At 52.7% G+C, this 21,482-nt stretch overlaps 5 protein-coding genes across 5 annotated transcripts; 3 read left to right on the top strand and 2 right to left on the bottom strand.

The window, feature by feature from the left end:
• Window positions 1–268: 268 nt before the first annotated feature.
• PG998_000908 (uncharacterized protein) lies at window positions 269–1,929 on the bottom strand (the record flags this gene model as incomplete). Its single annotated transcript, XM_066867726.1, has 4 exons — window positions 269–881; window positions 962–1,369; window positions 1,441–1,548; window positions 1,739–1,929. The coding sequence occupies 4 exons, from the start codon at window positions 1,927–1,929 to the stop codon at window positions 269–271; spliced, it is 1,320 nt and encodes a 439-aa protein (XP_066736141.1).
• A 7,547-nt stretch (window positions 1,930–9,476) lies between these two features.
• PG998_000907 (proteasome stabiliser-domain-containing protein) lies at window positions 9,477–15,154 on the top strand (the record flags this gene model as incomplete). The annotated part of the gene is made up of 4 exons (XM_066867725.1): window positions 9,477–9,641; window positions 9,707–9,753; window positions 9,816–10,496; window positions 10,600–15,154. The coding sequence occupies 4 exons, from the start codon at window positions 9,477–9,479 to the stop codon at window positions 15,152–15,154; spliced, it is 5,448 nt and encodes a 1,815-aa protein (XP_066736140.1).
• Window positions 15,155–15,684: 530 nt separating this feature from the next.
• On the top strand, window positions 15,685–17,407 carry PG998_000906 (uncharacterized protein; the record flags this gene model as incomplete). Its single annotated transcript, XM_066867724.1, has 2 exons — window positions 15,685–16,258; window positions 16,323–17,407. 2 exons carry the CDS (start codon window positions 15,685–15,687, stop codon window positions 17,405–17,407), a joined length of 1,659 nt encoding a protein of 552 aa, XP_066736139.1.
• A 684-nt stretch (window positions 17,408–18,091) lies between these two features.
• PG998_000905 (cytochrome b561 and DOMON domain-containing protein) lies at window positions 18,092–19,208 on the top strand (the record flags this gene model as incomplete). The annotated part of the gene is made up of 3 exons (XM_066867723.1): window positions 18,092–18,137; window positions 18,204–18,613; window positions 18,684–19,208. The coding sequence occupies 3 exons, from the start codon at window positions 18,092–18,094 to the stop codon at window positions 19,206–19,208; spliced, it is 981 nt and encodes a 326-aa protein (XP_066736138.1).
• Window positions 19,209–20,463: 1,255 nt separating this feature from the next.
• PG998_000904 (concanavalin A-like lectin/glucanase) lies at window positions 20,464–21,042 on the bottom strand (the record flags this gene model as incomplete). The annotated part of the gene is made up of 1 exon (XM_066867722.1): window positions 20,464–21,042. One exon carries the CDS (start codon window positions 21,040–21,042, stop codon window positions 20,464–20,466), a length of 579 nt encoding a protein of 192 aa, XP_066736137.1.
• Window positions 21,043–21,482: the final 440 nt, after the last annotated feature.

Genomic DNA, 21,482 nt, shown 5'->3' with positions numbered 1-21,482 from the left:
TATGTCCCAGTCCGTCGACGACATGATAGCAGGCGCGGGATTCGGTCGTGAAAAGGTTGGAAGGAAATGGGTGAGGCAATGGAATGTGCGTTGAAACGTGAGTCGCCCCGAGGACGACGAAGGAGTGGAAACGTCGTATTGGAAAGAGAGTGTGCAAGCCGAAACCAGAGAGCAGGACCGAAGATGTACGCGCAGTAAAGCGACCAAAACGCCGGAACGCAGGACGCCTCAATGCTAGAATCGTATCAAGGCGTTTACTATATCAACGTTAGCTGCCATGGTCATCAACAAGCCTGGAAGGTGCAGACACGAACCTGAGGACCCAGGCCACCAGGAGGGGGACCTTGTCCATTGCCACCAAAGCCAGGACCACCGAAAGGACCACCAGGGCCGGGAGGGCCAGGGGGCCAGGAGGCCAGTAGTGAGGAGGCGGGGGTGCAGGGCGATAGGGAGTACCTACGCCTGAGTTGTTCTGGGAGCGGCCCCAAGACAGACGAACGCGAGAGTTTCCAATAGGATAACCCTGCATCTGGTTGATTGCCATTTCAGCAGCATGGCGATGGACAAATTGGACGAAGCCGCAGCCCTTTCCAGGAGGGATCTTGACGTAGGTGATTTCGCCAAAGCCCTGAAAGAAAGAGCGAAGCTCGTCTTCGGTAACATAGCCAGAAAGGCCTCCAACGAAGACAGTCGTGTTGTTGGGGTCGGTGAATTGATTCATTGCCATGGGGTTGAACCCACCGCCACCTTGCTGAAAGCCGTAGTTCGGCTGCTGCTGACCCATCCACTGGTTGTTCATGCCTCCAGGAGGTTGCATGCCACCCTGAGGGGGCATCATGGCAGGGTTGCCAAAGTTCTGGAACTGACCACCTTGGTGGCTTCTTGAGACGCGTCAGTGATACGTTCCGATAGTGCAAAGGATGTCTTCAAAGTGGGGAGGGGCCGATGGAGGAGGGCCTACCTGTTCTTGGGGGTTGCAGGCGAAACGCGCATAGGTCTATTACCGCAGTAGACACCTTGCATCTCCACCAAGGCACGCTGTTGATCCTGCTCGTCGGAGAAGCGGACAAATCCGTAACCGCGGGACTGGCCAGTCTGCTGGTCGGTCATGATCTTGGCGCTCTTGCACGAGGGGAACCGGGCTTGGAACAGGGCAACCAAGACGAACTCGTTAACTTCGTGGCCAAGGTCGCCAACAAAGATGGAGAACTCCGGGCTTCTGGTGTCGCGACGGTCGACTAAGCCACCACCCGAGGCCCAGTTAAGACGGAAGACGCGGTCAGTGTTGGGAACCGGGGTGCCGTTGAGCGCCAGTGCCTTTTGAGCAGCTTCGGGGTTGGTGAACTCAACAAAGCAGTATCCGGCGTTGCTACAATATGTTAATAATGGTGGCAGATTAGGTGAGAGCGCACAATCCAAAGATTGATGTCAAAAGCTTACCCTGAGTGACGGTCACGGATGATCTTCACCTGGACATTCTCGTTCATAGCAGAGGAGTAGATAGATCGGATGAAGCTCTCGTCCATCCAGCCGGCCAGCTCTCCCATCCTGTGTGCACCAAATGGGTCAGTGAAACGGTCACTTCAGACAAGTGCGGTGGGCCTGGGCCAAGGTTGCGCCTGCCAAGTTTGAGCAGCTTCTACAGGGCGCCCATGATGTCATACGCACGCAAAAAGCGCGGGCACATCCATGTTGGAAACACCAATGGTGGTAAATGACGGGAAGGAAACCAACTTACCAGAGAGTTTGACGGGCAGCATCAGCAGAGGGGAACCCAGCGGAACCATCACCGCCGGATTGGCCGTTGGGAGGGGCAATGGGAAGACCGGAAGGAGGCAGGCCAGGACCTCCGCCCTGGGAGCCACCTTCTCCCTGGGAGCCGGATCCATTGGAAGGAGCCTTACCATTGTAAGGGTTGAAGTTGTCCATCTTGACTTAGGAGTGACTGGACCTGGGGGTGACTGGTGTCAGATCAAGACCGAAAGAAGTTGCGTATAAGGAATCAAAGAAGCGTGTGAAAGGAAGCTAAAATAGCGTGGGAGGGGCCCTGGGAATCAAGCTGGCACGCTGCGAAGTGTGGCCAACTAGCTAGACGACGGGTGAGGATGTGCTTGCTTGCAAGTAACGAATGCACCAAACGTTATCAGTCAGGTATTACTTGGTGAAAGGAAAGGATGCAAGGTATTGGGGGTGGAAATCCAGATGGGCGGAAATATGGGTTTGTGAAATGTTGGGAAGGAAGTGTGATCTTGTATTACCCAGAGTAGACGATCTAACCAGGACCTTCCGTAATTTGAATGAACCCAAAGCCACTTCAATAATGAAACATCGTCGCCGAGACATTGATAAAGGGTATTGTTGCCGAGGCATCACTTGTGACCTGGGTGCTCCTCCATTGTCAAGACCTTGAGCATATAAGGGGCATCGCGGATAGGGGTAACTGAATCCGCTACAGGGTAACGCTACTATACTTGGGTAAACCCAAGGACTGTTATAAAACGGGTTCTGCTGTTCAAGATTTTCCTGGCAGCGGGATGTATCAGGTAACAGGCGACAGGCGACTCTGAGCACTAGCTTAGCTAGACGTGCAATACACTAGTATTCCCCTAATTGCAGCAGGTTTATTAATCGAGTAGAGATGCTCGGGTCTTGGCAAAAGGGATTTCAAAGGGGATGGTTGAAGGGTGAACCTAGACAGCCGTCCACATATATTGTGAAAGAAGAGTGTAAAGAGAGTATAAGGAGCGAACAGGCAGATTTGTTACACGATCAGGCCTCAGTATCATCCTAATGAGACGACATGAACTACTGCCGTCTCCCAAGTTAGGGAAAGTGCAACGAACTCCTGGGACAATAAAGACTGGGAGGATGACTTTAGAGATTCCTGAGATAACATCGTTTGATAAGATGTATATAGGGCCGCCAAAAAAAGTCGTTTAATGGAAAAGCCATGATGCGAGACCTTGCTCAAACTGACCACAATGCATTTCAAGACTTGAATATGGATTGAACGCAGCTGTGTTGGCCGTTCGTCATCTCTGAAGGTTGTCTGAGTACTGCACTGCATGTAAAAGAAACCAACTTCCAGTTAGATGACTGAGCATATGCGCGGCCTGGTCATGGGACTACTAAGTCCCAGGGGTGTGACTAATAAGGAGGCTAGGATAACTCCAAGACGTCCACAATGTAACCAAGGTTATATAACGAAGAGCAACTCAATCAGGGGTACTCACAAAGTAGCCTTACACTAATGTGCAACAGTAGGTTGAGACTCGTGAGGAGCGTAGAAGCTGCGCCAAAGACGTGTCAGTAAAAGGAACCGCTCAATTCTCCCAAAGAAAATTTCAGCATAGAGCAACAACCACGAGGTAGTATTTTCTTGCTCCACCACTATCGGCAGTAGCGACACATCCATGCTCAAGAGAATTCAACCCAAGAGAGGCCTGCACCGCAGCACAATGCCAATAAAGCATTGCTTGCAAGAGTTCGACCAGCTTTGGACAATTCCTCCTCAATTTATCGTGAAGGTGTAGACAATCAAGACGAATAAAGCAAGGACTCGAAGACAAGGGGCAATGGGTTGAAATGCATAAACGGCTCGAGGAAAGTCATCCCGTTATGCTCGGGAAATTGCAGAACTTACCAACTGATATCCAGGTGTGCTTATACCAGTAACGAACGCCGACGTCGCCAAGTTTTCCTGCCTGAATGCGGATTGAAATGCAAACGTCGACAACCGAGACCTCGATCTAAAATTTTCCGATTCGCCAACAAAAGATTCGAAGAGACGCTTGATCAAGAGAGACGAATGAAGTGAACGTCAAGTCGTGATACGACCTAAAGGATAAGAGTTTCGGAATTCCTAACCTATGTGTGCCGGTGATTAATATGCAGTCCAAAGTAGTAGTGATCAACTGATTACACGAGGCAAGTAGCGATCAAGCTTGGCCAGGCGCCATGACCTAGTTCAAGAAGGGTTCCGGGCTTTTACTTCAGACTGAGTGGACGTAGAAACAATCTATCCGCCTAGCTTCTAGGCCCAGGGGCTAAAGCGGTTGATATGCAGGCGCGGGATAAGGCATGGTCGTGTCCAGAGACGGCGCAACATAACTCTCTCTATGGACGCTCGGGGAGCAGACCGGGCCCTGTGAGCAGATTCCGCTTTGAAGGGGTTTCTGGGATGCATGCATATCGAGCGGTTGCAATACTCCAAGTGAACATGTCATGCCGAGTCCGTTGAGCTCTCCACAAGCTGTCCATAAACTTGCTCGACTTTAGGGTGGGGGCCATTTATGTTCTTGAGAAGGCCATGATGCACCACGTCTCGTCGCGAGGGGTCGAGGGGCCGCATGCCCTTCATGGAAAAGACCAGGACATGAGCACATTTGCGCAACTAGCCCCGCGTCTGAATCCGGAAGCCGCAAACGCCACACTGGGAGACTGACCACCTTTACGGGGCGGCGATTCTGGAGTCCGGCCTTTGTGGTCGAATAAGGTGAAGAACCTCGACTAGACGGCGGAACCTACTTGGGGTAGGGCTGGTTTTTCGCATACCACGAGTCCAATCGAGTTGCCCCCCAAAAACATAAGTCCGAATAAGTAAATTCGCGATGAGTCGTGTGTATCTAGCACCGAGCGGGGGAAGGAGTTCGGTTCGGTCGAGCGAGTGAAGAGACGTTCGATAGTCGCACCACACGCTGTGTCCAGCAAACTTCTTGTATACCCCGATTCAATGACCCCGGGCTGTCGTAGACAGCGAGCCGCATGCTGACCCGGTAGGTGACTTGGCCAATAGACCAGGGATCCAATCCGGGCTCGAGTCGTAGTGAGCAGTACCCGATAGTCGAGAGGCAAGGCGAACAACAGGTTGGCAGGCTAGCAGAAGCTTGATCGCTACTTACCCCAGCATGGAGGAAGGGTGGGGAAAGAAAGCCGGGCCACTTACTTTTGTGCACCAAATGACGCCCTTTTTGGTCATGTAGACGTGAGAAAGCAGCAGAGATCACAAGCGCCGTGGAAACGAACACCCGCAAGGCCGAGAAATACCGGGAGGGACTGAAGAATAATGTCGGGGGTCTAGTCGTCGTGTCGCACGTCGTCAAGACACCGGGATAAAATTGGGCGGTACGATCTGAAGTAGAACTAGAACCGGCGTGGTGCTCAGCAATGTGAAAAGGCCGCAACGGAGGGAAAAGTTTTGCGCGACGATGCGGAAGTTGACGAGAGGTCGGCGGCTTTACCGGAAACGGGCCGCGCACGCGCACACAGCAGGAAACGAACCAGCACCAAAAGGAAGCTTCTTGCAAAACGCACACAACGAATACAAGTAGCGAGCCAAACAGGCAGCGATTTCGCAAGCGGCAGAGGGGGTGAAACGAAGCTGGCGGGGGAATTAGGGTTAGAGGAGGGAGAAGAGGAAAAAAGAAGAGAGAAGAGAGAAGGAGAGACCGAGACTGTGTGGAAGAGATAGAGACCGGAAAGCAGTAACAAAAAGCAGACAGACAACGATGGTGCCGGTTTGGTTTGCGTGTGAGTGGGAAAAGGATGGTGGAATGAATGGGGAATGGGTGGAGGAGACGACTCTTGACTTTGCGGCTTTGCCAGGCCTGGTGGAGGACCGCAAAAACTCTGTGAGCCGCTAGTCACTTAGCACAAGCCCGTCTCTCTGCCTGGTCTTTGTACATGCTTTTGCGACCTCAAGTACGCTGACAGTACAAGTACAGCCCTGAGTGAGTTCGCTAGCTACTGCGGGCAATAGGCTCACTGCCGGCATACAGCCTCCTACAGTCCGGCCTACAAGGTTATACGAGCACACATAGACAAGCCTCTGCTGCAGGGAGGAAAAAGATGCCCCATGCCACTGTGACAGGCGTTGGCGATACAAACGCGCAGACCACAAGCTACCTAGTCATCCTCCTCGTTCCTCATTCTGTGCCGCGTGGGATAATTTGATATGTTTCAGGGTTGTAAATTGCATTGGTGCAAGACCAGCACGGTTTGTAGTCCCTAACCTACTGTATGCAAGATACAAGCAAGATACGGGGTGGCTGGCGCGACTCAAGTGCTGAACTCTAACCACACGAAGTTGGTGGGTGCAGATATGGGACAGATCAGTTGCATTTGCATTTCATCGATTGATTGATCTGTCCAGTCTCCAGTCTGCAGTCCCCAGCCTCAAGTCTCAAGTCGCTGCAAACTCACATGTGTCTCCTTACTCGTCCCTGCCAGCCCATTGCTTCAGTAGGTTTGGCCTAAGGTAGAACACACCAGATAGATTCATAGAGTATATGGCTGCATACCAGTCAGATTCGCGAGATCCCGAACCCACCGACCGACTATCAGATGTATTCTTGTCTAGTAGCTTCTGTGGTTGGTAGAAGATAGTAGCTACTAACCCATAGCTGTTGCCGAGCTGGGGCCGTGACCTAAAATGACGTACCTCTTGCTGGAGTTAGCACCCCAAGAGTGCAATGATAATAGCTGGTACTCCCAGCCACTTGCCCCAGTACACCTCGGCTTTTTGGCGTGTCTGTTTTCTACGCAGTTCCGGAGAGACAGGGGGCCAGGGGGATAATCAATCACCTTGTTGTTTACAACGGGCAAACGCCTGAAAGCAGGGCAAACAAGATGGAAGACTTGGTTGGATGAATGTAACTCGACCTTGAAAGGCTTGTGCGTCGATGTGGGCTCAAATATTCGCTGAACTAAAGTTACAAGGGTTACGCACTAAAGCACGTACCATAGAGATGTTGCTGCCCTATTAAATTGGTTTGAAACTACGTCAATCGGGTCTAAGTATCACAGCTAGAGATTGCGATGAACGATATCACGGCTTGAATTGAGCATGTTTCAAATGGGCCTTTAATCGGAAAGAATCTAATGTGCAAGAAATCTCATTCTGTATAGTTCTAGAGTGCTCAGGTTCGAGAGAGATATCGAGCGTGGACTTTGGATGCGAGACTTCAGCCGCATAGTCACCCTTGAGAGTTGCGAAAATCTTGGTGGGGAAGAGCTGGCCAGTTTGAACCTGTGCCCACCCCCTCATCAATGATGTGCATAGTGTCAAGACCTCTACTTCTGCTCTACCTAACCGTACGCGGGCTTATAGCGAAGACCACAGAATTAATCGCCCGGTGCGCACATGGAAGCATGAGTTGATGATCCCAGGGCCGCTCTTTTGTTTGCTACGAGCAACCAGTGCCAAGTGATTGATCACTGCAATAAACCACGGCCTGTTGTTTGCTTGCTGGTTTGTCCAGTTAGTAAATGATATTTTCCTCCGCTTCGGCCCATCTCCTCCTGAAACGCGTCCTGGCCTACGTGCATGTGCACATCGGGTGGTACCAGATGATTAGTTCCCATCAATTACACTGAATAGCATGCCCTAGCATGTAGTCTTCCAGGTGGTAGAATACCGCGCACCAGGGCACCTCGGCGAGGAACGAGGTAGGTAGCTGGTAGCTCTACTGCAAAGCGCCTGTTTGAGGACATTGCGAAGACCTCACAAACACCCTACAGGGTACATTTGCCCCGCACTCGCAAATATCCACCTGGGTCGATTTCTAGGTGTGGTAGTGCCCATTGCTTGATTGAATTGACACTGGCTGGTATAGCTTTCGGATTGTGTCTAATCGTTTCTACCGCTGTAGTTTATCGCGACTTGAACGGAAGTTGCCGCATCGAGATTTTTCCCCTGCTAGGGTTAGCTACCAGGTATTTCCCACGTGTACAAAAAGCGACAGTCCCGAAGATCCAGGGCAAACGAAATCTGGGAACGCATCTTCGAATCAGAATGGAGGAGTGCGGCCCCGGAATTTCATGATCTGCAAGCATCCTTGTTCAAAAAGTCAGCCCCTCCATCTCCAGCAAAACACCTACCAGACCTACATATGTATGTATGAACATGGTATTCAGAATGGTTACATTGATGAAATGCTGGTAGATATGATTCCTCCAATGCTACCCATGAAAATCGGCAAAATGCTCGATGTCTACCAGTACCAATACATACCACCTCGCTTGCTCAATCTGAGGAGCTCTTGGTAGTTAGAATCCACTCACCAATTGGCTTTGCACATTGGTCGATGCATATTGAAACTAGCCGTGGGACCTGTGTAGCTTCGATCTAGTCTCAGGAATGAAGGACCACCCCGAAGTTGAAGCCAAGGGGGGTGTTTCCATCGGTCGCGTCACAGGTAGCGAGCCAGGACTCTACCCAGCCCTTTGGAGACCAGTCGCGCATGCAGGCAGCCACTAGGTCAAGTGACATTTGTCATACTTGTGCGAAGATTGGTTTGCAAGACTTGGTTTCCGGCGCCAGCCGACGGCTCGAACCTTTACGAGAATGAAAGCAGCAAATAGGTTGAGATTCTGGGTACCCGTAAACCCTCTCGAAGTAGCTCCTAGAACGAACGCGAGAGAAATTGAAGTGAAATGCACAGATAAAAGATGCGCTGTCTTGTCAACCGAACAAGACCAAGGCCGCGCGTGCAATGTGGCGCGCTGTGCCCATATAGTACGTAGTTGGTTATGGCCCCATCACCAACGGCACTCCCGGTTCTCCAGTGCATTCAAGTGCCTTTGTGTAACTTGGAGCTCTTGATAGGCTTGCCAGCTCCGCCATCTGACTATCTAGGTATTGCCGGGTTCATGATCGAATGGAGCAATCCGTCAATCTCTCGGCACAAGGACCAGGTACCTACCTAGCTCAAAGGGGCGATCACTACATGTACCTAATGGACCCTCTTGCAACTGGGCATAACCATGTGAATGAACGAAATCCTCCGTACGGCGACTATAAAATTCTAGATCCGAAATAGCCGGGGCAAATGCGGAAAATAATTCTCACAGTAAGTAGGTATATGTCAAGAAGTTCAAGATCGTAATGGCATCGGATTCTGTGGCAGGCACTTTCGACGTGGGAATGTTGCTTACCTACGACCATCCTTTGATTTCCATTGATACGCGGAGTCATGGGCAAACGCAGAGTTGTCTGTCTGTATTGCACTACAGGTAATAGGGAAGGTATTCATATCAACTAAACGAGCCAAAATCGCGAGACGACTACCATTACCAAATCCAAAGATCGATGTCGCCGTAGACGATGATTGATCAGGGCTTTTATTTAGAGTGATTGGTATGGATCTTCCTTCAACTTCGTGTTATGGAAGGACGGAGGTGAGAGCTCAAATAAAACTGGCACCCGCCACTTGTGGCTGAACGTCCACGTTGGCCAGTTGCCTGCTTGGTTGCAGTTGACGCACTCCGTTGCCGTCTATCATCCAGAAGACCTTCCAACGCAAGCCAGCCCGAGACTTTTGAAGACGAACCCATTTTTGACTTCATCTATCTTATTTCTGAGTGAACTTGGATGGTCCGATTGAAGCTTCTCCACCTTAGCTGTTGAAAGACGACAGTTTACCAGTGACGCTGGTATTAGTCTTGCTCAATCGCGAAACTCCCTTGCCAACGTGCAAATGGCGGCTGCAACAGAGGCTGCGGGCCTCAAGACCGTTTCCTCGATTCGCTATCGAATCGCCAACGTGTCGACTGATGAGACCAAGCTCAGCGAAGCCTTGGAGACCCAACTCGTGCCACTTCTCGAACACGCAAGCAGTCAGCACAAATCTGTCCGCGATGCAGTATGCTATTATCCCGCCTTCATTTCACCTTCCCAGTAATGAGAAACTACTGACAAATGCACCAGGCATTTCAAGCCTACATCAGTGTGACGAAGCTCATTCAACCGCCTTCGTGAGTAACCCTTCCCTCGCTGCTTGATATGGTGGATTCTTATGTGCAATGAATCTTGCTAGAGTCATTTTACCGGTTGCAGCTCTCTTAAGGCAATACAAAACCACCAGTTCCCCGGTAGTCAAGCAGCTGGACCTAGGTCTTGTGAAGAAGGGTCTTGTTCGGTTGGATCAGTCGAAACGTCGGTCACTGCTACCCATCGTGACTGGTTCCATCTCGAACGAACCCAATCAGGCCAGCTCGGCCGGTATCTTCATCATCCTCCTGCGACTCTTGCTGGAGATTCAAGTTCCACCCAGGGGAAGTAAAGAAGACGCCGCGCTCCGTGCCGATATTGGGTTATCTTCCACCTCGGATGCACAGTATGTTTCACGGTGGCTAGGGAAATTGTTCTTGTTAAGGCAAGACATGGCTATAGCTCCCAACGGTCCTGATCTTGACAGGGTGCTGGCAGCTTCGCCCTCGGGATTGAAGCCGGATGAAGTTAATTTCCTGAGAGCCAATGATCCCAAGACGTGGAATCATAAGGAGTCTGGGAGCCTTAGTCTCCCAGAATGCAGACTGAAGGCCATCAACCTTCTCGCGAGTGGCGCCTTCGTGGATGAAGAACGATTCTTACCGGCATTTTGTGCAGCTGGGTTGACAGATTCCCGAGTGACCTCCGTTGCCGAGGATTTGCTTAAGCGAACCAAGGTCGATTTGGAGGACTTGGTCGTTGTTCAAAATTTGTTTGACTTGCATGGGTAGGTCGTCATGGCAAGCACGCTGTTGCGCTTCCTTGCTGTTCCGCAACTTTACACGACTCTTCCCAAAAAATACCTTCATTCACTGACAACCACTTGACAGGGAGTTGCCGGCATCTCATCGAATACAAGTTCTCCAGACACTCTCGAAATCAGCGGCTGCCTGTCATATGGGGAACCAAGTGGTACAGATGGTTAAAGATGACTTCAAGCTCACCACAGGTGAGACTGCTCCCGTCGGGGGCCTGGAGTCTCTCCGGTTACACAAGGCCCTGCTTGGGTTCCTGTCTTGGATAGCTAGAAATAGCTCAGGAGCGACTCTAGATGCGGGGTCCAGCCTTGTTTTGTTGCTGAAGGACTATATTTTGCAACAGGGCTGGCCCAAAGCTGCATCTGCCGCCAACCAATCGCGAGCACTGGACGAACAAAGGCTTCGCGCAACTGCCTACGAGACAATCGGTACCCTTGCGAGAGCGAGCCACTTTGAGCACAAGGCGAAAGACTCGCTTCTGAAATGGTTGTTCGATTCCCTTGTATCTGACTCGACATCGGATATTATAGTCTATATCGAAAGTGCGTTGTCCAGCATGATGGGCTTGTTTCAAAGTCACCATGAAGATGATCATCACGATCTCGAGATCCTACTCGTCGACTACATGACGCTACCAGATCGTCAAGGATTACGGACTGCGAAGCATGTTGCAGCCCGCTTTGCCAACAACTGCTTACCGTACAATAACATCAAGGCGCGATGGGTCGACCTTCTCGCTCTAGGTGGTGGCTCCTCTGAACGCCGCGATATACATGAAGAAGGCCAGAAAGGCCTGGATCCCTGGTGGGCGACCAAGTTGCGACCTGACGAAGCGTTGGTACTTCCAGACTGGACCAAATTAATCGACTGGTTCTTCAACTTAGTGTCTAGAGATACTTCGGATGACCAGATGGTCATTGATCAGAGATCTGCGTATCCCCTTTTCACTGACGAACGCCTACGGGCATTTCCCGCCGCTATCAAGTATGTAACACAGATGATCAAACTCGCGGCAGTAGGAGACGATGCAGTCGAAATCGACTGGGAACCTCAGATTGAGAGGCGTCTACAGAATGACCTTCCAGCACGTGCTACTCTCAGGGATTATATCGCCAGTGGTAACCATGGATGCCTTGTTCGTCTACTAAATGCGGCACTTGATGGAATTCGAGACCACCCAGATATCGGGGAGGAGGACTGCATCCGCTCTTTCACTGAAATAGTGTCCTTTGCCCCGGTTGATGGGATCATCAAAGAACTTGCGCCGCGCGTAGGCGAACTTTTATCATTGCTCAAGTCCAATAATCAAAGAGTCAGGAAGCTAGCAGCGGAGGCTTTTGGAATTATTGCACCGTGGAATGAGGGGGCTGCGACATACCTTTCTCAACTAAGGGATGCGGTGGGATCGTCTGAAGAGCCTCCCGCCGCGCTGAGTGGCCTATTCCAAGGCTCGTTAGCTTTCCTTGGTAGCTACATGTACCATTCAGCGCTTTATGGGAGACTTTCCGACGAAGTTGTATCACAGAATACCGAGGTTATTCGGCGCGTTGTCATATCCGCCATGGATTTCTCGGATGATCAAGTCCAAACAGCATCCATTGAGGTGATTGGTCGACTATGGACTGTGAACCTAGCATACCCTACTGGCGAGGGTGACTTCAAGAAAGTGATCAGTTATCTGGAGCGGCTTGGGAAATCTCACAACGAAGAGGCAATCACCGCATTGGGGAGGCTCGCGGTTCCCTCAGCAGCCGATACTGATGCGGTTGATGCCATTTTAGGCGCTCTGCTTGGGTTATCTGATGTGAAAAGAACTGAAGTGCATTTTGCGATCGGTGAAGCCATCGCGGCCGCCATCTTCCGATGGAACTCGGAGGCAATATTACTGGGCCTGGATATTGAGAGCTCAGATTCGACCAACAGTGAAATCACTAAGACTCTCGGCAGACGACAGGCACGTATCACCGAGACCATAGAAAAGCTGATATCTGGCTGCAAAGCGACCAAACCATCCTTGCTCAAAGCGAGTGGGATTTGGCTATTCTGCCTGATTCAGTATGGCTCTCACCTTGAAGAGATCCAAAAGAGGCTCAGGGAATGCCAAGTTGCCTTCACGAGGCTCCTATCGGCACGGGACGAGTTGGTTCAAGAGACAGCCTCGAGGGGCCTGGCTTTAGTATATGAAAGGGGCGACCCTTCCCTTCGAAGCGACTTGGTCAAGGACCTCGTTGCTACTTTTACTGGCACCAAAACCCAGCTCAAGGTCGACGACGAAACGGAGCTGTTCGATGCGGGAGCGCTACCTACCGGCGAGGGGAAATCCGTCACCTCCTACAAGGACATCATCAATCTCGCAAACGAAGTGGGCGATCAGAGTCTCATTTACAAGTTCATGGCTTTAGCCACTAATGCTGCTACGTGGACTGCCCGTTCAGCGTTCGGTAAATTCGGATTAAGCAACATCCTGTCGGACGCAGAGCTAGACCCCAAGATCTATCCTAAGCTATATCGCTACCGTTTTGATCCGAATGCCAATGTGAGGCGTTCGATGGATGACATATGGAAGGCTGTTGTCAAGGACCCAACTACTGCACTTGATGTTCATTTCGATGCCATCATGGACGATCTGTTGAAAAGCATCCTCGATGGTAGGGAATGGCGGGTGAGGGAGGCCAGCTGTGCAGCTATCGCGGATCTCGTTTACGGTCAGCCCTTCCAGCGGTATGAAAAGTACTACACCAACATCTGGAGGGTGGCGCTACGAGTTCTCGACGACCAGAAAGGATCGGTTCGGGAGGCGGCCTTGAAGTTGTGCATGGGGTTGTCTAAGACACTTGTCACGCAGCTGCAAGAGAACAACGCCACATCCTCGGCCAAGGCCATGGTAGCTCGGGTTCTCCCCTTTTTATTATCTGAAAAGGGGATCGAAAACTCTGTGAAAGAAGTCCAGTACATGGCTATCACGACAGTCTTGGACGTGGTGAAGAACGGTGGAGATACATTAAAGCCGTTTATTCCAACGATTGTGATCCATTGCTTGGGGCTTCTGGGCACAATTGAGCCCGAGGCCATCAACTACCATTACCAACGCGTTGGGGAGCAGGACCGAGAGGAGCTTGACAAACTACGAAGTACCGCCGCCACACGCTCTCCGCTCTTCGAGTGCATCCTCAACTGCCTCCGTTTCGCCGATGACGAGGTCATGAAGCAGTTGGTACCCCAACTTGTCCAGACGATCAAATCGGCAATCGGGCTGCAGACGAAAGTAGGCTGTGCCGAGATTCTCAACACGCTTTCGCTACGACACAGTATTCTTTTGCCACCTTACAATACCATGCTGCTAAAATCCATGGAAAGCCACATTCTGGAACGTAATCACGAAGTCAGCAAGGCCTACGCAAGAAGCTCAGCCTACTTGCTGCGCACCGCCAGGCCCGAGACGCGCGAACACTTCGCTGTCAAATTGTTTGATACGTATTTTGCATCCCAGGATGATAGTCGCCGTCAAAAGGTTGCCGATACGGTCCTGGCAGTGGCCAAAATATCACAAGACGTATTCAGCGACCTCGAGGCGAGGCTGCTACCCCTGGCCTACGTGGCCAAGCATGACACGGATGAATACGTCTCGGAAGAATTTGAAGCGGTATGGGGCCAACACGCTGGCGGTGACCACACTGTAATGCGCTTTGTCGAAGAAATCGTGCAGTGTGTTACGATGGGTCTCAACACATCGCAATGGGCACTCCAGCACAGCGCGGCTTTGACCATGGCGTCTCTGGTCACTGCCATTAGTAACGTTGTAGGCAAAGATGGACAATTCTCTACGTCAGTCCTCCAAAGGATATGGCCGGTTCTTGATAAATCGCTGGCTCTCAAGACTTTCCCGGGTAAAGAAAAACTCGTCAGGTCCTTTCCCACATTTGTTCACCACAGCAAGACCATTTGGGGCTCCGACGCTGTTGTGGCGGCTCAAGCGAAGAAGATTGCGCTTCGTGAAGCCAAGCGCAACAATGAGAGTTATCGACCGCATGCCCTTGAAGCTCTAGCTATATTCGCAGCAGAGCGCAACGATTTAGACATGTACAGCGAGGTGCTTCCCGTAGTTGCAGAACATCTTGGTTCGGAGGACGAGACCAAGCGAGATTTGACGGAAATGGAACGCAACACCATGGCGGCGGCATTGAAGGTGGTAATGTCGTCTTACAACCGCCCTCTTCTGGTCTCCAAGCCCATGGAAGTACTGGAGAGGGTGGTGTCAGAAGTCGAGAAGACCAAGCTAGCACGATCTGTTGCCAGGGACACCTTCTTCGGGTGCGCGACGGAGCTTTTCAAGACGGCGCTTGGATGCGCAACACCTAGCAGGTCTGACTCAGGAGCACTGGCAATGAGGTGGCTTGCCGTGCTCACGGCAGACGAGTCCGGTGCTATGGTTGAGAATCAAAGAAGCGGGCAGGCCAAGGCGCTTGAGGCTCTGGGGAGAGGCTGGAGCAAGGGCATCTTCGGACCGGCAGAGGAGCAAGCCAGTGTACGGGAGGCAGCACAACTAAAGACGCGATCGATGGTGGAATCCGAGCGGTCTCTGGACGTGCAGAAGCTTCTGAAACTGGCTACTGTGGCATTCTCCTAGACGCTGTGTTGAGGTCAATTCATAAGAAGGCTGCCTACCCTACATTGTTGTGGGATGAGCGTGTTACAATAGATGTGGCGACGAGGAAGTAAATAGAAAGTAAGCCCGGAAGTGCATCACAGCTTGTGGTTTGTTCGAGTGTGAGAACAATGCAGGCAGTCATCATTGGTTCGGTACGTAAGCAAGTGTAGTAAGTAGATACCTCAGATGCCGAAATCCAGCAATGCCATTTGCTGCAACAAATCCATCTGATTTTCGGCTTTGTTAAGGCGCGCCCCAGCGCCCCACCACTGGTAAGCCAGCCCACTACTCCAACACAACGCAGCGCATACCAGACCTACAAACCTACAAATCTACAAATCTACAAACCTACTTACATACTTACTTACTACACACATCAATCAGACCCCCAGCCAGCACTCTGGCAGCCCTCGCGGCACCGCTTCCCAGTCAGCCTTCCGTCGTGGATTTCCCCTCCATCACACCCCTCTACCGCGCCTCTACCCAGCACGGCATCGACAGTCACCATCATGGACGAAGACGTGGCACAGTTCCAAGCCATCACCGGTACCGACAGCGAGCAGGTCGCCCGGGGCTACCTCGAAATCTCGGGGAACGATCCCATGCAAGCCATCCAGCTCTTCTTTGAGAACCCAGAACTCGCCTCGAGCTTTACCACACAAGCAAACAATGCCCCCTCTTCACATCCAGCTCCGGCCGCTCAGCCCCGCGCTACCGCGGGACGTCAAGACGACCATGGCGTCATACATATCGACTCGGACGACGACGACGTCGAGATGAGCCAGCCCCAAGACCATCGCAACCATATCACCATTCCAGACAACGACGACGACGGTGACGAGCATGAGAACATAGCAGCCCTGGCCCGCCAGGCCCAAGAAGACGAAGACGCCGCTATGGCTAGACGTTTGCAGGACGACATGTACTCGCAAGACCCGTCTTCCGTCGATGGCGTCAGAGCTCCCATGGCCCGAACCACCGAGACACTCGTTGCACCGGACCCTTCCTGGAGCCTGAACGACGACGACAGAGAGTCCGCCGTGCTTGAACAGCTCCGCCGCAGGCAACAGGCTCGAAACAACAGTAAGGCCGAGCCCAACTCAATCACCCCCCAACCCGCAAGAATACACTAACTTACCTTCGATAGGGCCCGCCGGAAATCCATTCAACCAATCGGTTTGGGACGAGCCAAACGCAACAAGCGCCGGTGTACCGCCCGTGCCCATGGGATCCCGCCCCGGTGGTCCAGCGCCATCAAGTTCGCGAAGCCAGCGACTCGCTGATCTTTTCCGCCCTCCCTACGACATCATCTCGCGATACTCATGGGACGAGGCCAGAGATATTGGCAAAGACGAGAAAAAATGGATCATGGTCAACATGCAAGACATGAGCGACTTCAACTGCCAAGCGCTTAACAGGGACCATTGGAAAGATGAGAATATTACATCTTTGCTAAAGGAACACTTCATTTTCCTGCAGTACGAGAAGGGCAGCGCCGAGTCGCAAACCTACGTCTCTTTCTACCTTAGTACAGGCCATGAAGACCCCAGCAGTTATCCCTATGTCTCCATCATCGATCCCCGAACTGGCGAGCAGGTCAAGACGTGGTCAGGTCTCCCATTTCCACCGGCCGGCGAATTCTATAATGATCTTGTCGAGTTCCTGGATCGGTACAGCTTGGCAGCAAACAGCAAGAACCCCGTTAGCGTGTCCAAGCCCAAGGCTAAGCCCGTCGATATCGGCCGTATGACCGAGGAAGAGATGCTACAAATGGCAATGCAAAACAGCCTCGACTCTAGCGGCTCGTCGTCAAGAGCAGGCGTTCAGGACCCCGACCAGCTTACCAAATCCCCGCCGGCAAGCGAGAAGGGCAAGGACACGGAAACGGAGGAAACTTCGGCAGCAGCGGCTTCGGCGCCGTCGAATTCACCTTTTCAACAGATTTCCTCAACTGCACCACATACGGAGCCGGAAACGAACCCTGCCACAGTTACGCGTATCCAGTTCAGGCACCCTGGCGGCCGGGTTATCCGGCGTTTCGCCGTCGCAGACCCGGTTCGTCGCATCTACGAATGGTTGAAGGCAGAGCCGCTTGAGGGCAAGGATAGTGTGCCATTCGAGCTAAAGGCTCAGCCTGGCGGAGACCTCGTTGACAAGCTTGACCTGACCATCGAGGAAGCGGGTCTAAAACAAGGCACCGTTATGATCGAGTTCATCGAAGATGACTCGTAGGAGTAGATTGGCATGTCATGGGAGGCCGGATCACATTGCGGTATGTATTTACATGGGGGTCGACCACTAAGGTCGCTATTCTTCCCCACGGGGCGTCAGAGCGAGAAAAGACTATTACATCCAAGTTGGAATGGCATGGCATTCATGATAGACCGACTGCGCACATCCAGGCGCGGTTGATGCGAAGACACCATGGCAGCAAATATACCAATTTGCACCCTGGGAAATGGTATGGCTAATGAAAAAGCCGACAAACAACCCGACGGCAGTTTCAATAAACATCTGGTGACTTTTTCCGTGGTCTTTAGGGCAAGAAGATTCTTCTTGGTGGACTATCCGGGATCTACATAAAGTGCAACGGAAAGTTCTGCTGTTTGCAGCTTGAACGTGTTCATGACAGCAGTCGTCGGCATTCCTGGCAATGTGGCGGTGGTGGGAAGGTTCTCCAAGGCATATCTAGACCAATCAGTCCTCGTGCTCGGTCCCGAGGACTGCCTCAGTCTGAAAGTCTCAGGCTAGAGTACCCTTGGCCGCACATCCCCATGGCAGTCCGTTGGGAGGCATTACGCAGTCGTCATCGCACATGTCTATCACTATGGATGATTTATATACGCGTTGTATGCGGCTTTCGAGCTGAGGCCATGCTCCCAACCGCCAATCTGAACAAATAGACAAATGCCCGACATGAAGGACCATGTGCGATCGCCGCTCTTATGTGCGGTGTCTCTTGGTATGTGCCACCTAGACGCAAATGGGCGGCCGCCTTTGCGAGTTTATCTGACCTTACTCGGTGTAGCTGCAGTGACCGGGGCACAGGCTCAGACGTGGGATTCCGGTTGGAATCCCCCTTGGCTCGGAGGCTCGGGTGATGGCAGCGGCAGCGGCAGCAGCGGGAGTGGGAATGGGAACTCGGGATCCGGACAAGGTGGTGATGGCGGCAATGGTTTTGGCTCCTTTCAAAACGGTGCCGGATTCGACGTTGATCAAGCCATGTCCATCCGCCAGGTCCATGGAGTGCTAGCCGCCATCGCGTTTGTGGGATTGTTCCCGATTGGGGCCATCCTGATGCGAGTTATCCCGGGACGCTTCGCCTGGATCATCCATGGTGTGTTCCAAATCCTGGCTTACGGCGTCTATATCGCCGCCGCCGCACTGGGGATCCAGCTGATGCAACTTATACGTATCCCGCTGAATGGGACGAGCATAGTAAGTGGACGACGACTCCCAGCCTTGGGTAGGGGTGTCCTCTGGTAGCTAACAAGCGATGCCCACACAGCTCATCCCGGCCCAGGCCAACCGCCATCCTATCATCGGTCTAGTGCTACTTGGGTTCTTCTTCTTCCAGCCCCTCCTGGGCTGGCTACACCACATCAGACTGAAGAAAACTGGCCGGCGGACCGCCTGGTCCCACTTGCATCTTTGGCTCGGTCGAGGCGCCATTGTCTTGGGCATCGTCAATGGCGGATTGGGTCTGCAGCTCGCCAACGCGTCCGACTCGGCCATCACGGCCTACTCCGTTGTCGCCGCCGTCGTGTGCTTGCTCTGGCTTCTCTCGGCTCTGGTATCTGAATACAGACGCTGGCGCACCCATCGTAAGGCTGCGCCCGACCACGCCTTTCAGCCGCCGCCGGCATACGACGTACCGCCCCCTTACACCCATACCACCGCCCAGCACGGCCCAGGTCGCCCTGGCCCATCTCACCCAGGCGACGATATCGAAATGAGCAACGTGAAACAAGGTCGGAGGAACTCCACTGCCTCGTTTTCTTCCATCGGCTCGGGCAGAGTAGCTCACCCCTAGCCGGAATCCCAGGTTCCTAGGGTTAGATTGTTGTATGAGCAAACACGTATTATGTTTCTGATGGCACGTAGATACATCATGTATATAGGAATACTGCTAGTCGATAATCGGGTACTTGAGTGCTTGCATTATCCCTATCACCATCTCCATCTGCCGATCGCTCACTTCTACCCGCGTGTCGGAATTGCCATAGACGAATCCGTTATTGTGAAGGCATGCAAACATAGTAGACCGTTTCCCGTACTTCTGCGCATAAGGAGAAGAGGGTGTCAGAGACACTGTGAGTAGTAATCGTTCTGGAAACGACAGGTTGTTCCAGCCGCACATTTCGTGCACCCATTCCAAGTCTTGCCGGCACATTGCCCGTACTTCGCAGACGTACCTGCATCTCGTATTAGTGCGTGCTTCGTAGCCGATACGGGGATAGACGATGATAACCTACATCCTCCGGGGCTCCCTGGATTGCCTGGATTGCCTGGGTTCCCTGGATTTGAACCACCAAACTCGTATCAGCCACGTCTATAAAACGACTCGAGTTGTTGAGTATAGCTGCTCGGGTAGCGTTCTCACTTACCTGGTGTGGTTATCAAGACGGGTGTACCAATAACCGAGGTCTCGTCAATACTGCATACGTTCTTGCAAGAGGTGGACGGCTGGCCCGGAAATGGCCAGCCCGGCAATGGTTGGCCAGGCGAAGCCTTGATCGTATTGTTGTACACTATATCGATCCACTGGACTTGAAGGTATGCTTCGGTGAAGAGGCTCACTGGGAGTATATACGCGGTTAATATGGGCGTGAGCTGGCGAGGACCGCTTCGGTGGTGCTGGGATTGGATGGTTACAAGGGCAATACTCACTATTGCCACTCCAGGTGCCGCCATTGCTCCACGAGTTGAAGATGACCTGGCTGCCATCTCGGGGAACCTGGAAGGATATAGTCGACAACTATGGGCATTGAAGGTGTAAACAAGCTTTGCTCTTATCTGCGATCTTGGACACACGGAGCAGGCGATGGGATACAGGGGAAGGGGGAGGGATCGTACTAGTTTACCGTTGACAAACCAGTTGCTTGCCTTTGGAGTCCAGTCCATTCGGTGGACCTGCCAGCTCCCCCAGTCCACGTGGCGCGGGTCCGAGATGTTCTGCGTCGATCCCGGCACGTCCCCGTTGTCGTTCCACGACGGTTGGTTGGTGTATTGGATCGAGGACCGGGGATCGGCGGTCCGGACCTCGAGATCGGCTTCCTGGACCTTGTTCATGTCCTGGGCGGCGCGGTAGGTGAACATGGCGGTGATGGCACCCGGGGGCCCTTGGTCCTGGCCTTCATGCGGACGCTGAGGTATCGGTAGTCCAGCGCCACCGACTCGAACTCGGCGGCGGATTGGAAGGTTGTATGACGGGCGGTCCGCATGGTCAGGTAGGTCTGGGACGCAGGGCGGGCGTCGGTGTTCCTCTCGAAGTAGATGTTGCTCGGCGAGTTCACCATGAAGACGGTGGCGTCCGAGATGGTCGCGTTGGTCTGGTTGCCTCGCTGCAGGGTGTCACTGTTGTTCCATGATTGAATCTGCCACCAGCTCTGCCAGTCGGCAGTCGAGAAGTAGCTGCTGGTCACGTCGGCGCCCGCGCTCAAGGCAGGATCTTCGATGGCCTTGGGGACGTTGACATACTGCGGGAGGCTGCGGAAGTCGAAGAACTTGTGGTGGGTGAGGAACTGGCTCGCCGTCTCGTTGGTTTGGTAGCAGGTGCAGTTCGAGTCGGTCGTCAGCGGATAGCAAACCACGACTGCGACCAGGCAGCTGGCCAGGACAGCTGGGATCCAGCCGGGGGACGGCATGGCTAAACGTGGGTTATTTATTATCTGCCCAGTTGTTCGGGGAAGGCTCGACGTCTACAGCACACGTGGAACGACTACACACAAAACCCGGAAAGGCCAGCACTGATATCCTCGACGCCCTATTGCGGCCGCGGCAGTCCGTCCAGTGTGCTTCCATCTTCGGATGAAGCCCGGTAGCCTAGGTAATTGCCTGGCCAATATACCAGCACGAGATGGATCGATGACTGGCTGGAGTGCAGCGTGGCCCTTCTACCGAAGAACCCAGCCATGTTACGTTGTCGTCGCGTCCCATCGTGGCCCGGTCCAGAACCAGACAAGCTTTGGGTTACATGCGTGGTTCCTTTTCCCGGACACGAGTCTCCGTGGCCGGATAAAGAGAAGACACAATGCTATGGTGGTAAATAGCCTACTGATCGGCAGATCTCCAGCATCGCATCGTA

This window comes from Apiospora kogelbergensis (assembly GCF_038363985.1).
Source record: "Apiospora kogelbergensis strain CBS 113332 chromosome Unknown utg000001l_segment0_segment0, whole genome shotgun sequence".
Taxonomy (NCBI): domain Eukaryota; kingdom Fungi; phylum Ascomycota; class Sordariomycetes; order Amphisphaeriales; family Apiosporaceae; genus Apiospora; species Apiospora kogelbergensis.
The sequence above is the reverse complement of the archived record's forward strand: the minus strand, read 5'-3'. Positions and strand labels throughout refer to the sequence as shown.